The sequence below is a fragment of the Excalfactoria chinensis genome, chromosome 2 (assembly GCF_039878825.1).
Source record: "Excalfactoria chinensis isolate bCotChi1 chromosome 2, bCotChi1.hap2, whole genome shotgun sequence".
Classification (NCBI taxonomy): Eukaryota; Metazoa; Chordata; class Aves; order Galliformes; family Phasianidae; genus Excalfactoria; species Excalfactoria chinensis.
Window position 1 is genome coordinate 4,978,268 of NC_092826.1, and position 12,943 is coordinate 4,991,210.

The 12,943-nt window shown below is 40.2% G+C and overlaps 1 protein-coding gene across 1 annotated transcript in view; it reads left to right on the forward strand.

Moving 5' to 3' along the window:
* The window catches only part of COL22A1 (collagen type XXII alpha 1 chain), a 184,427-nt gene that overhangs the window by 67,738 nt on the left and 103,746 nt on the right, over window positions 1-12,943 (forward strand). Inside the window, exons 11-12 of the mRNA XM_072328724.1 lie at window positions 3,437-3,490; window positions 4,226-4,261. Coding sequence (XP_072184825.1) covers window positions 3,437-3,490; window positions 4,226-4,261 — 90 coding nt within the window. The remainder of the gene's footprint in view (window positions 1-3,436; window positions 3,491-4,225; window positions 4,262-12,943) is intronic.

Consider the following 12,943-nt stretch of genomic DNA (forward strand, 5'->3'; position numbering starts at 1 on the left):
ATTGACTATGTCATGCACAACTTCAATGATGAGTCACCTGGAAAACCTTCTGTGCTGAGCCTTGCTCAGCAGCAGTAAGAGAGTTGTAGGTTAGGTAGCAGCCTCCCAGTCATTCTACAAAATCTCCTGAGACTGGGGCAGTGATTTACCCACAGACTGTATGTTTGAGTCATGAATTAATATTAAAATCAGACTGCTTTCTTTAGGATGCTTCTTCCTAGATAATAGGGTAGGAGAATGGTTGTGATGGCTGCTTTAAATTTCACAGTGCAGCCTCTGTATTATCCTGCATATTCTGCAACCTTCTTAGACGTGCATATGTATACCTTCAACACAGACATTCCCCTTCTTGTTTGGCTCCAGCTAGAGATGTGAAACAGCAGACTGAGAGGGGAACAGTTGTACTAGAAGAAAACAGAGATTTGCATTGCTGTGGAGATGAAAGTTGGTCATGGTGATGGCTCCTGTTTTCACCATCTGTGTGATTAAAAAGCCTTTGGGGTACAATCTGTATTCAAAACTGTGTCCATTCGAATCACTTCTGAACATTCAGTCACTGTGAAACTGGTGATAAAACTAACTGCATCCCAGAAAAAGGTATTCAGCTGTCCTGAAACAACTTTCTGTTGAAGGGAAGCGGAAAAATCTGAGGGTCTTGGAAGGCCAGATATCCTCAGCACTGTTTTTTGTTGGTGGTGCTTTGTTTTTGTTAGTTGTTTTTTGGGCGAACTTGCTCTTTTGTCTGCAGAGAGAAGTTCTGAATGATAAGGATATGTGTTTTGGGGCATGCTTCTGGTGACAATAAAGAACATAGGTGCATGAATGCTCTGATGTGCAAACTCAAATTGCAGAAATTATTTCCTTACGTGAATATAAATAGTAACTTTCTATTTTAATCTGTGACAGCTTAAATAATGAGGGTCTGTTTTGAAGAATGGCAGAATCAGTATTGTCGTGAGGAGGCTGCAGAAGGATGATTATGATTATAATAAAACCACCCTGCAGAAACATCCTGTTGTCTTTCTCTGCTTTGAAAAGGTCTATGCACTGGTGAGGATGTCGGTACTGTATAAAACAGCACTGTGTAGGAGATATTAGGTGATTACCTGATGGGTATGTCCAAGCACTGAATCAGAAGGTTTTCATTAACAGATCTCCTAAGTGGGTGTCCCACCCGCCCAAGGTGGGTGACTCAGTGGCACTGCAGCTATGTGTCACTTCTCCTTCAGTTTAGTGGTCCATGACTTGCAAAATACCAAGGCAGGGCTGTGTGGCAAGCTCTTGAGAGCTGGAGATGAGAGCATAACTGATGATTGAATACAGACAACTTAGCTTCTTTATCTGCTAGCAAAGCACAGATTTGGTTCATCCCTAGGGCATGCCTTTGGTCTCTGGGGATGGTTGCCAGCCTCTCAGCACTGATGGATCATGGCTTTCAGCTCTATGGGTAGCATGGCTCAACTTCCTTCAGTGACTGTTGTACGCATTTAGATGTGAAAAACTCTTCTAAAGTAGGTAAAAGAACATCTTCTAGAGGGTAGTGAGAGGGAATGGCTCAAGTAGTGTAACAGAGAATAGGACAGAACTGCCTGTTCAGGATAAACTGATAAATAGATGTGGCACTTGGGGACATGGTTTAGTAGTGGTGGGTTGATGGTTGGACTTGAAATTATTAACGTCATCAATAGCAGTTCTTGCAGAGATCAGCTGAAGACCAGCTTGTCATAGTCGGTGGTCTATGTGCAGGAACTAGTGCCTCTCTTCCTTACTGTTTCTGAGGTACCCAGAGTAAAATGCTGACCAGTGGTAGAAAGTGGATGGTATCTGCAGCTCCCCAGTATTACCATGTGGTATATCAGGTCACATAGAAATGAGTGGCTTCTGTATTATGGCTTAGAAATGTTCATAATATGTTTTAGGATTATTCAGCTTTTCCCTCATTTCTGAGATGGGTTATGTTTTAAAGCTGTTGCTATTGTGTGACAAACTGTGTCTTCAAGAAAGACTGAGTGAATTAAATAAAGATAAAACCTAAGAGTATAGTGGTTTAAAACATGCTGTCAAGAAAGTACAGCATGATAAATGATTAAACATTAATTACTTAAATGTCTCTATTTAAAGTATATTAATTAAGAAGGAAAGGAGTTATCACAAGAAGGTGGAAACAGTGATGTTAGGGCTCTGAGTCAGAAATCACAATTTTCTGTAGAGACATTATTAATATAGAGCATCTCTAATTGGGAGTGATTTGCATGGCTGAAATCAAATCCTAAATGACTTGAACTCAAGGAGAGGGACTGTAGACACTCAGGCATTATCAAAAAACATTTTGATATTTGGTATTTCTCAGACCAGTAATGAGAAATGCCCTGTAAGGGCCTCCGTGGACATATAAAAACCCAGGAAAGAAGCTGATGCAGGTGATTCAAGAAGCCATCATTCAATTTAGGGGAGTCACCTAAGAAATTAGTCCCACCAGGGAGTACTTTTAGGTCAGTGTTCAAAACCAAAGCAAACTGCTTACCCCAAAATGAGGATCTTGGGAGTGGTAAAAAGGGAAAAACAACTGTAGGACTCTTTCTAGGCTAAGACAGGTTTCTTAATTGTTGCTTTGGTTTGGGTTTTTGTCATCGTTGCTGCTGGCTTATTCAGTCCTTGTCTAAAGAAAGAGTAATGGCTGTTGGTTTCTTTGTGGTTTCTTTGTGTGTGCATTTGGGGTTTTTCTATTTATTTATTTTGTTAGGAGGGAAGACATGATTTCTCTTCAGCCACCTTTTTGTATGTTATCTTTTTTTTCATTTCCATCTGAGTAAGCAGTGAGAGTGGTTGCGAGTGTTGTGCCTTTCTGCTAGCAGATCTTGAACATCTAGTATGAATCAAAACAGCATTCTGGTTTCTTTCAGAAATTGGAAGTATGAAAATAACTCTTAAAATCTTGACAATATTTACAGGTTTATTTTTTTCCACATCTTAGGTATGCGCCTTCTTGGTTTTATGCAAACCAACTTTCTAAGTCCTTCCTGCCTTACCAGAAAATAATGACTTTTGAAGTACCTCTGTGCCTTGCCAGTGCTCCTGGAAGACTTCTAGTGGTGTTTTTATATGGGGAAAAAGAATTACGATAAAATCCATCTAAGTTATTATAAATGCAACAAAGTCCATCCCATCCTTCTGGACTTCCAGCAAGAGCTGAAATCTTGTCACTAGAGGGGGGTAGAAACAGAAGTGTCCCCAATCTCGGCCAAATTTTCATTGCGCTGCCTTCCAAAAATGCCCCCAAAGCAAGCAAAGGTACCTATGAAATGCAAGCACCAACGTGGTGCAATTTACAAGCAAGGCCAGCAGGGAGGTGTAAGAGGACATCTCATCTGTTCTGTGCTTGTCAGTAAGGGGTGAATGATCTCTGTGTTACCAATGACCTTTCTTCTTTTCCAAGGGAGAAAGTGGCAGCCAAGGGCTTCCTGGACCCAGAGGAGAAAAAGGAGAGTCAGTAAGTAAGAAGTATTGGAACAATTTTAAGTAAGGGAAATAAAATACAAGTAGTTGTTCCCTCCTCTACACTGAACTTTTGTTGATGGTGTACTCAGAATGTTTTTATTGCTGGGCCTTTGTATCAGAGAGAAGCTGGCATTTTTTGCATTTGGTGGTGTGTCTGAGGGAAATGAATTGAATCATCCCTGACTTCAGTTGATAACTAATTTAGTATTAACCTTTCAATCAGGATATGTGACTTGGATGTACTTGGTTTTAGCACAGCTGCACATCCAGCAGGGGACAATAAGAGGCAATCGCACTCAGAAGATGCAAACCACTCCTAAAAACATACATCCAGCTGACCAAGCTCCAGCTTCAATTAACACAAATGCCAGGCTGAGTTTCTATGCGAGAAAATCTTTATCCCTAAGTAAAACTAATTCCATTAAATGTTTGTTGGAGTCTTTGATTTTGGAAACGTAGTATTAGACTCCAACATGAATGTCAAATAAGATGCTTTTCTGGTGCTGAAGTAGGAGAATTGGAGATGAGTTTTCTGTTTTAATTTGTTGTTCAATTATTATCAAGGAATTTTGCCAAAAATGACTTTCCCCATGTTATCTGTCCTGTGACTGTGTGTATAAATATTTGTGGTATACAGATATCAAAGAAGGGATGAAATATGTATTTATTGTACAATTTGACATCCTTGCTAGCAATTGTACTCTATCTTCTCTTTTTGTATTTCTAGGGCAGAGCCTATAGCAGAGGAGAAAAAGGAGAAAAGGTAATGTAGTATATAAACCTTCATTGGACTAGTTAAATGAGAGATGCTAACTGTTGCATTATATTATCTCAGAGGGTATTTTTGGAGTGCATAAGATGCAGTGAACATGATGCACTTGGATCTTTGTGGGGAGGTTTTATGGTAGGTTAAGCTTCCCTCTAAAGAATATCTTCCAAGTGTTCATTGCTTTTCCCCTTCATATTCTTTGACTTTTCTTTGTGCAGTGGACATGTAAAACTATTAAATTGAAATCATAATCTTTGCTTTATGTGAGTTCATGGAAGATAATGCTGTAAAGCAACTGGCTGGAAGGATAGAAAGTAAATGGAATGTATAAGTTCAAGTTTATTGAATTTTCAACAGGATTAAATTTGGGTCATGGAGAGACTGCTATAACTCTTTTTTTCTTTTCCATTGGATTTTTTCATTAATAAACTGTAGGATGAAAGCCAAAGTATTTTCCTACTGCAGATATGAGCGGAGACAGAGAAATAAGACTTTGAGGTTTAAAATTACAGATATAGAGTAAAAACACTGAAAATTGCTAGGTCACCTGTCTTGAAAAATGCACTCAGTTGAGACTAAGAGTGAGGGGGAAAAACCGGAACTGCATTAAACTACATTTGAGAAGGATGTGGGTTTCCAGACAATTTTAGCTACAAATTTCCCACTCCCTTCTTCCCTCAACAAAATGAGACTGCAGAGGACAAGTAGCTGTTTCTGAGTGCAGTTCCATATTACACCTCATCGTGGATGTTTTCCTTATCACCAAATGTCGAATGGGAAAATGTTGACAGGAGGTTCTAGGAGACAAATGGATAAAATAAGGAAGATGTCATGCTTCCTACTGAAAATGAGATTGAGTCTGTAGAGCTGTTTTCCACGAGTTCTGTGGTTAACCAATTGCTTGGGGAATTCAAAATAATATTGGTTTGTAGTCTGGAAGGAAGAATGGTGTAGTAGCATGAACATGGCATTTATGACCATTGCATCTTCTCATTTGTTCTTTCTGTAACTGTGATTTATTGACTGTTAATAATGGTTGTGCGTCATGTAAAATTACAGTCTAAACGAGGGTTGCTCATGGCAGGAAATATTATTAAGCTGGGCTAGAGACACGGGGGTTGTAAAGCACACATTTCAGCATCCATCTTCTTGTAGTCCTCCCACTGACAGCCAGTATTTAGCCTCTGAGACTCAGAACTCAGCCTTTGGAAACCAACTCATGCTTGGCAGGTGGTGAGACTCAGCAGTCTGATGGGAAACATGATGTTTACGATGCAAGTTGTGCTGCAGTTGAGGCGAGTTCTTGTTTTCTTATGTTCTGATCTCTGGAAAAATTGGTAGAAAACATAACTTCATCTCTGTTATTCCCATACCTGGAGGGGAAAAAAAAAAAGGTCTGTACATTTGAAGGGAAGGAGGTAAAAATAAGAAGGTCCAACAGACAATGTGCTTGTACAGAGCTATTGGGACAGCCAAACAAAATAGGCTGCCCTGAATGTCTGTGTGGGCACAGAGATCCATGAATTAATGGCCAGTTTTTGTGTATTTGGTACTCCTGCCAGCTCAGGCAGTTTGTGCTCAGCTGTGAAGGATGTGCATTTGGTAACCAATGTGTGTGCGTGCAATGTGTGTGTGCTCAACAGTTTAGAGTCACTGCTGTTGCTGTTGGAGAGTACAGGTCTGTGTGCTGTGACTCACTGGCTTGAAAAAAAAGAGGATCTGGGGATATGGCACAGAGAGACAAGGTTAGTGGACATGGTGGTTATAGGTTGATGGTTGGACTAGATGAGCTTAGTGGTCTTTTCTAACCTTGATGATTCTGTGATTCTATGTGTATATAATTGTCCTTGAATGTAAAAGATCATCTTCAAGGTCAGCCTCCAGGTGTCAAGTTGAGCCTTCAGGAGAAAGCAGTTAGGATTTTATGCTGGCTGGGTGGAATCACTAATGCAAAAGGTTTCCATTCAGTGGATGTAGACCATAGAATCACACCATGAATAGAATCACCATGACTCTTTCTTTGTGTCAGAAGAAGTCTCCATGAGAGGGAGGCAGCAAGAACTGTGGAGAGATGGGATGCAAGTGTTTGTGATGCTAATTGCCATCCATACTTCTGAAAAAAGGAGGAGGGCAGTGTAGGAAATGAGACCCTTTCCAGACAGAAGAATGTGACACCTGAAAGGAAAGGGTTCACATGACTCCTTTTTGTTTGCCTGCTGTGCTGCAATGGATGCATGAGCATGAATTCTTGTTTTTCACTGGCTGTGACAGATTTGTTTCCTTGATTTTGGTGGGTATGGGCCAGTGCTTGTAAAACAGATCAAACAGATCAGATACTGGACTTCAAACAGTTGCAGTCTATGCAATATTTGCTATTCGTGTGCTGTGGTCTCCTTTGTAAGGACAAGGCTTCCATCGTAAGTAAGGCTCTCACCTTTGAGAGGATTGAGATGAGAAGTGTGAAGTCATTCTCCTTATAGTATTACTTTTCAGCTGTGCTAATGTCAGGCACCTGGCAGACTGTGCTTTTGCCAAGTATTATGTGTAGGGCAATTATGTGGAGTCAGAGGCATTTGTTAGGAGGCAAATCCTGCACTTCTCCAGGACAACAGCAGAGATACTGGCCTTGTTTCTCCAGATCTTTTCCCTAGTTACACTACTAAGTCTGAGCCAGAATGGTGCTTGTATTAGAACATATAACAGGCCAACCACATCATTAGTGGTAAACCATAAGATAACAGCAGTTCTGGTTGAAAACCTAATTCATATTGACATGAGGCCTTGTATGATTTTGAAAACCAAGAAATTTGCTGTGATGTCTCAAGTGACAGCCTAGCACGTTCTGCCAGGCCTTAATAACTCTGCTTGACAGAGGATAACCAAAGAATTGCACACACATTTAAAAACAGACAGTAACACAATGAACCTCCAGGTGATAATGTCACATGCTCCTGGGTGAATTTTCCTATTCAAGTGTGATTCTGTTGCCCCTGCTCTGTACTGGATCTTAAATTTCTGCAGTTCATCATCATTTTTCAGGCCTTTAAGTGTTTATATTCCATGTAGTCTGTTATATTTCTGCTCATGAATTCATGCTGTGTCTTCATTGACTTGTTTTGAACACTCTCTTGTGACCCAAAACAAACTTACCATCATCTAGTTTAAAAGGAACCAAATGAAGTTGTTTTTCATACAGTATGCATTGGAGCTATTCTTTGCAGTTAGCTCTGGAGGATAAAATTTGTGTGTTAGAAAAAAAAGATTGTTTACAAATACATTGAAGAAAGACATCTGCCAAGATCTATTCAATACAAAGCCATTGTCTCTGCTTGAGGATGTCTGCAAGTCATTTTTAATTGTGATCTGTGATAACAGGATGGTAAGCTGGTGAAGTGTCCAATGAGGCCACTGCTGCGGATGAGATATGGATTATCTGTTCTTATGGTTTTGTGTTCAGCTCTTGATGAATATCCCTAACAGCATCACTGCCCAGGAGGGGACAGATTTTTCCACAGTCCACTGAGGGCTTGTCCAATGCTGTCTGTGGCTTTTGAATAAGAGTCTCTGGCTCCCTGTGTGCAGAGGAAAGGTACAGAGTAGCTTGGTCATTCCTATGTTTTCCTGTAGGAAAAAATCATGGGAATTATTATAAGATTTCTAATGAGTATGAGGAAATACATCACCTGAAATTCATGTCACTTCTTTACCTCAGCACTGTGCCATCAGCATGGCCTAACAGATTATCATGAATGGATGCTGGTGCTTTTCAAAGCTCCTGGAGTCCTTTCTCAGCCAGCCAGCCCTGGTGGAATTGAGCTATGTTTAAGAGGATTTCATCTTGATACCTGTCTCAACAGCACAGCAGCCCAAACAAGGCGTATGACCTTAGATGTGGCACTGAAGGAAAATGTTTAATGGGCAGGGTGGTGAGGGGTTGATGATTGGACTGGATGAACTTAGTGTTCTTTTCCAACCTTAATGAGTCAGTAATTCCATGAAAGCAGTGCCTCTTGGTCAAGGCTGGCTAGCATACAGGAACTTGATGCTCAAGCAAAAGGAGTGCAGGTTTGCACTCCAAATGTAGCTGGAGTCTAGCATGTTGTGGTGGTTTGAGGGCAAGGAGTGCTTTTGCTTGGATGAATATAAATAATGTGTTTGGGGACCAGTAGGTCTGTGCATGTGACTCAGTTGCTGGAAGTGGCATTTTAGACCTACAGAGCAGTGAGTCTCAACTTAAAAACACATCGAAAATAAAGGAAGAGAAATAGCCAGCTGAAGTCCTAAGAGCTGGTCATTTTGCCTGAGATCTTAAACCATGTGGAGCTTATGCCTGAAATGATATGGAATTGATCTTTATTCCTGCGACTTCCAGGTAAAACAAATGATCTTTTCAGGAGCTGATGTGTGTCCTTTCACCACTGAAACCTTGGTGTTCGGAAGGTGCTGCTGAGAGGTTAAAGGCCTTGTTTGGACTGCTGTGCTATTCAGACAGTTAACAAGTCCATAATCTCTTAACTATAAGTCAGTTTTCCTGGGGCTGACAGACTGAGAAGGCACTCAGCAAGCTTTGGGAAGCACCAGGATAGCAAGCAGCACTCTTTGAGCCAACATATCTTCAGAGTAACAAGATGGAAGAATGGCTCAAAGTTCAGAGATACTATTGAGTTTGAAACTGGAAAACAGAAGAAAAACCCAGTCACCCAGTAATAGGTATTCACTGGAGATGAGGTCTTCCACCTCAGCGTTTGGTTCGTAGCGCTCAGACCTCATTAGTTTATTGCCAAATAAAAAAATAATGTGAGCATAGCACAGATTGACTTGGTAATGAAAAATGGAAGTGCAATAGCTGTGGATTTTTTTTATTCCTCTTTTTCTTTACTGCTGCTAGGAATCATCCCTCTGAGTCCATTTTTAGCTTCTGACTTCATCTGGTTAAAGTCATTCACTGATTAACTTCCTAGTTCAGTATTTACATATCTGTATAATCTCACACATCTGTATAATATAACCTCATCCACTTCATAAAGCTTTCATGCAGCCCACTGGAGTTGCTTATCTGTCATTCCTTTTCTGAACTTTTCCATTAATGAGTAAGGCGTATTAAAGTCAGTACCTGTTTTAGCGCTCTGAGAACGTTCTGAATCCTCTTGTGTTTGCAGGCAATTTCAGAGTGCACCTTGAATATTTTTGAGTCCTTTTAACTGTAGTTAAAGTACATTCTGCACAACAAAATAGCTGTGGTTTTATGGACTTCTTTTTCTTAACAATAATTAGAGGGTTTTGTGGTTTTCTGTGACCTGGAATAACAGCTGCAGATTGTAATAAACAACTCAAAGCCAGATCACGTACTAATTGTGCATCATGACAGCTTAATTCTCAGCAGTGCAAGAGTACTAGTAGCTTGTTTTTCCTTGCATAAACTTAGAAAACAGTTATTTTTTTCAGTGTTAGCTACTGGCTTGCAGGCACAATGCTGGTATATAACGACATCTACTGGCAAGCAGACTTTGTGAAATCTCCGGCACTTCTTAGACTTCCCAGCCAAGATTTATGCTTGCAGTATAGAAAGGAAGAAAAATGAGAAAATTTCCCATCTTTGTTATTCTGCTGATAGAAGAGCTGAAGGGGAGGGGGGCAAAGAGAAAAACAATTTATTCTCTTGATTCTGTCATTGATTACTGTTGTTCAAATTAAAGATGATCCTGAGAGCAATACTGTGCTTGATAGGTATGGATTAGCTGTCTGCTAGGTGCAAAAGGAAAAAGCTTTTCTGGAAGATTCAAATGGATCTCATAGCCTATTGAATTAAAGATGGTCGATGCATTACACAAAACAGGTTGCTATGACCTATCAAAAACATCCTAAGTTTTCTCTGCCCTTCTCACATTTTTACAACTACTCCTCCATCAAGCTTTTCCTCCCTCTGAGTTTAGAGCAGGGGCAGTGTCAGAAGCTCTGGTCTCCTGCTGGAAATGAGGAATTGAGTTTGGAGTACTACAGTCATGTTCTTCTGCCCCAGTACGCTCTTCTTGGATGTACAAAATGGTACTGAAATGTTTGATAGGTATGTGGAAGTCTTAAGCATTTGAGGCTTCCCAGAAGAAGAGCAGAAGGAATTAAGATATTTTTCTAGCAAAACAAAATATCAGCCCACATCATCCATAGAACATTTAATGTTCAGGGCATGTATTGCCACTGGAGGAAGACATAAAATCTTTCTACCTGATCTGGTTACACAAGGCAAATCTGTGACCCTTTGCTGACTTTCACAAGCATGGAATCTTAGCTTTCACTGTATTAAGACAGGATATAAATGATCTGCCAATCAATCCTCATCTTCATACATGTTGTTCTACTACACAAAGACATTTTTGCTATCTATTTCATGCTTAGGTACTCCAGGAGCCATCAGTCTGTGCTACATGTGTATCTTGATCAACACAGAGACTTTAATCCTGCTTTCCCATGATAAACTTTTGCTGCTTGCAAGGATTGGTACATAGGTAGAAGACCAAGAGAGATGCAAGCATAGCCAGCTGAGTTGTTCTTGCCTTTGTTTTCCTTTCTACATGGACATTCACCTCACAGAAAATAATGATTTTGCTTCCTGTAGTCCAACCCCTTGAATCCAGTTTTTTCCTCTGGCAGTTCCTCTTTGTGGTGGGGCTGTTGCAGAGGTAGATGTATACTTCAAGTAAATCCTCCACTTGGGGCAGCCTTGATACAGGAAAAATTGATAGGTCAAGAGCTGCCAAAGGTATCTGAACATCCTCCTCTTTCAGAAATCCCATATGTAGTTAGTGACAGAGTGTCACTGTAAGGTGTGGGTAGTGTGAAGCTAACAGACAGGATATTGGGTGCTTTGAAGTCTTTGGGGGGTTCTCAAGCTATTATGAGCTCTACAGTGACCTGCACTGGGGCACAGCTAGTTATCAAATCACTAAATTCTGCTGAATGTTCTCATCTGCAGCATCATGTTTATGGGTGAAAATGTGTCAAATTCACTGACAACACACATTTTATTGTAACTATTTTGATGTAAAGGTGGAGTATCAGGTTTCTTAAGAGAAAGGTATCCATTGGGATCCCTGAAAAGAGTTGCCCTTATCATAGGAATAACAAACATTTGGGGACTGGGATTACATGATGCAGGCTCAGAAGACCCATTACTGATCTCATGGTAGGGTCCTTGATGTTCACGATAAGGTTAAAGAGTTCAGACACCCTTGAAATACAAGATCTCCTAAATTTCTTCTGGTAAAGTGCCTTTTGGGACTGTGCAACTGAATGCAGTGGAAACAATAAAAAAGTTCATAGCTATCATTTAATCAGATCACTGAATAATTGGTATCCTGATAGATTAGGCACCCCTACAGCTTCTACAGATTCCTGTGTATCGTGTCCGTGTGGCCTTTCTGTTTATTAAATCAGAATATCATGCAGTAAACAAGCAGAATAATTTTCTTCTTTCTTAGAAATTTTCTTCTTTCTTCTTTCTTAGAACTGAATTCCCATCATCCATGAACATCTTATTTCTTTTAGAAGTAGAAGATAATGCCAGTTTTGGTGTCAAATTTTCCAAGATATTAATGGGATTTTAGCATCATTAAGCTAATAGAATCCTGCATCTGTGCTTTAGAAAATGGTAGTCATTTGTGCTGCCTGTCTGGTCAGCAGCTTTTGAAAATGGAGCTGAGTGACATACATACACTGCAGTTCTGCATCTCAGTTGGTCAGAGGATCACTCCTGACCTTCACTGAAAAAAATAATCTCAAACAAACAAAAAATCCCCACCCAACTCAGAACTGACAATATTCCTGAAGAAAAATCAAGAGAAGGGTAAAAAAGATACTACTTCCTTCTCAGCTCATGCTGCCTTTTCGAAGTGCTCTCAAGAATCTGGACCTGAAGATCATACTAAGCTTGCAACATCTCTTGCATCCTTCTCATCCAATGGAGAAAACTGTTCAGTGTGGAGCAGCACTGGATGCTTACGGTCCTCTGGTTTGTACTTTGCAATCATCAGGTTGCAAATTGAACACAGGTGAAAGAACAAGAAGAGGGAAAAACTAAAGTTATCATTAGATCACTGACCTAGGACATAGGAAATCTGCTGTCAGTTTCTATCTTTGTCCCAGACACTGTGACCTTCCATATGTCTCCTGTTCAGATGTGCCTCTGACTCATCACCCTCCTGGACTGGCAACAATAATACAGTTGCTGTAAATCCTCATTTCAGAGGGATACTATGAGTTTAATTGACAAAGAAGAGAGGGGTGTATTAACAGAGAAGTAGCAGCACTGCTCAGTTCAGGGTTGCTTTTGTTTCCCTCTCATTTTTCCCTTCTTGCTCTGTTTTTATTCAGCTTTTGTTGCCTACCTAGGATATAGATCCCCTGTTTTGCAGAGTTGTCAATATGCTGGGTGTCTGATTCATGGAGTTCTGCTTGGCAGAGTTTTGAAGGTCACCCAGAGATATCTCTGTCAATGTTTTGTGACAGGGTTAGAAAATTTTATCTCATTCTGGGATTAGAAAAGCGATACTTTAGTGGTAGGTGTAGACCAATTTGAAAGAGAAAAAAGAAGGTGTATAGAATTGACCTCAGTGTGGTATATCTTCTGTAGACTGCTTTGTAAGGTGAAATGAATATCTGGTGACTTACTTGAATTTGACA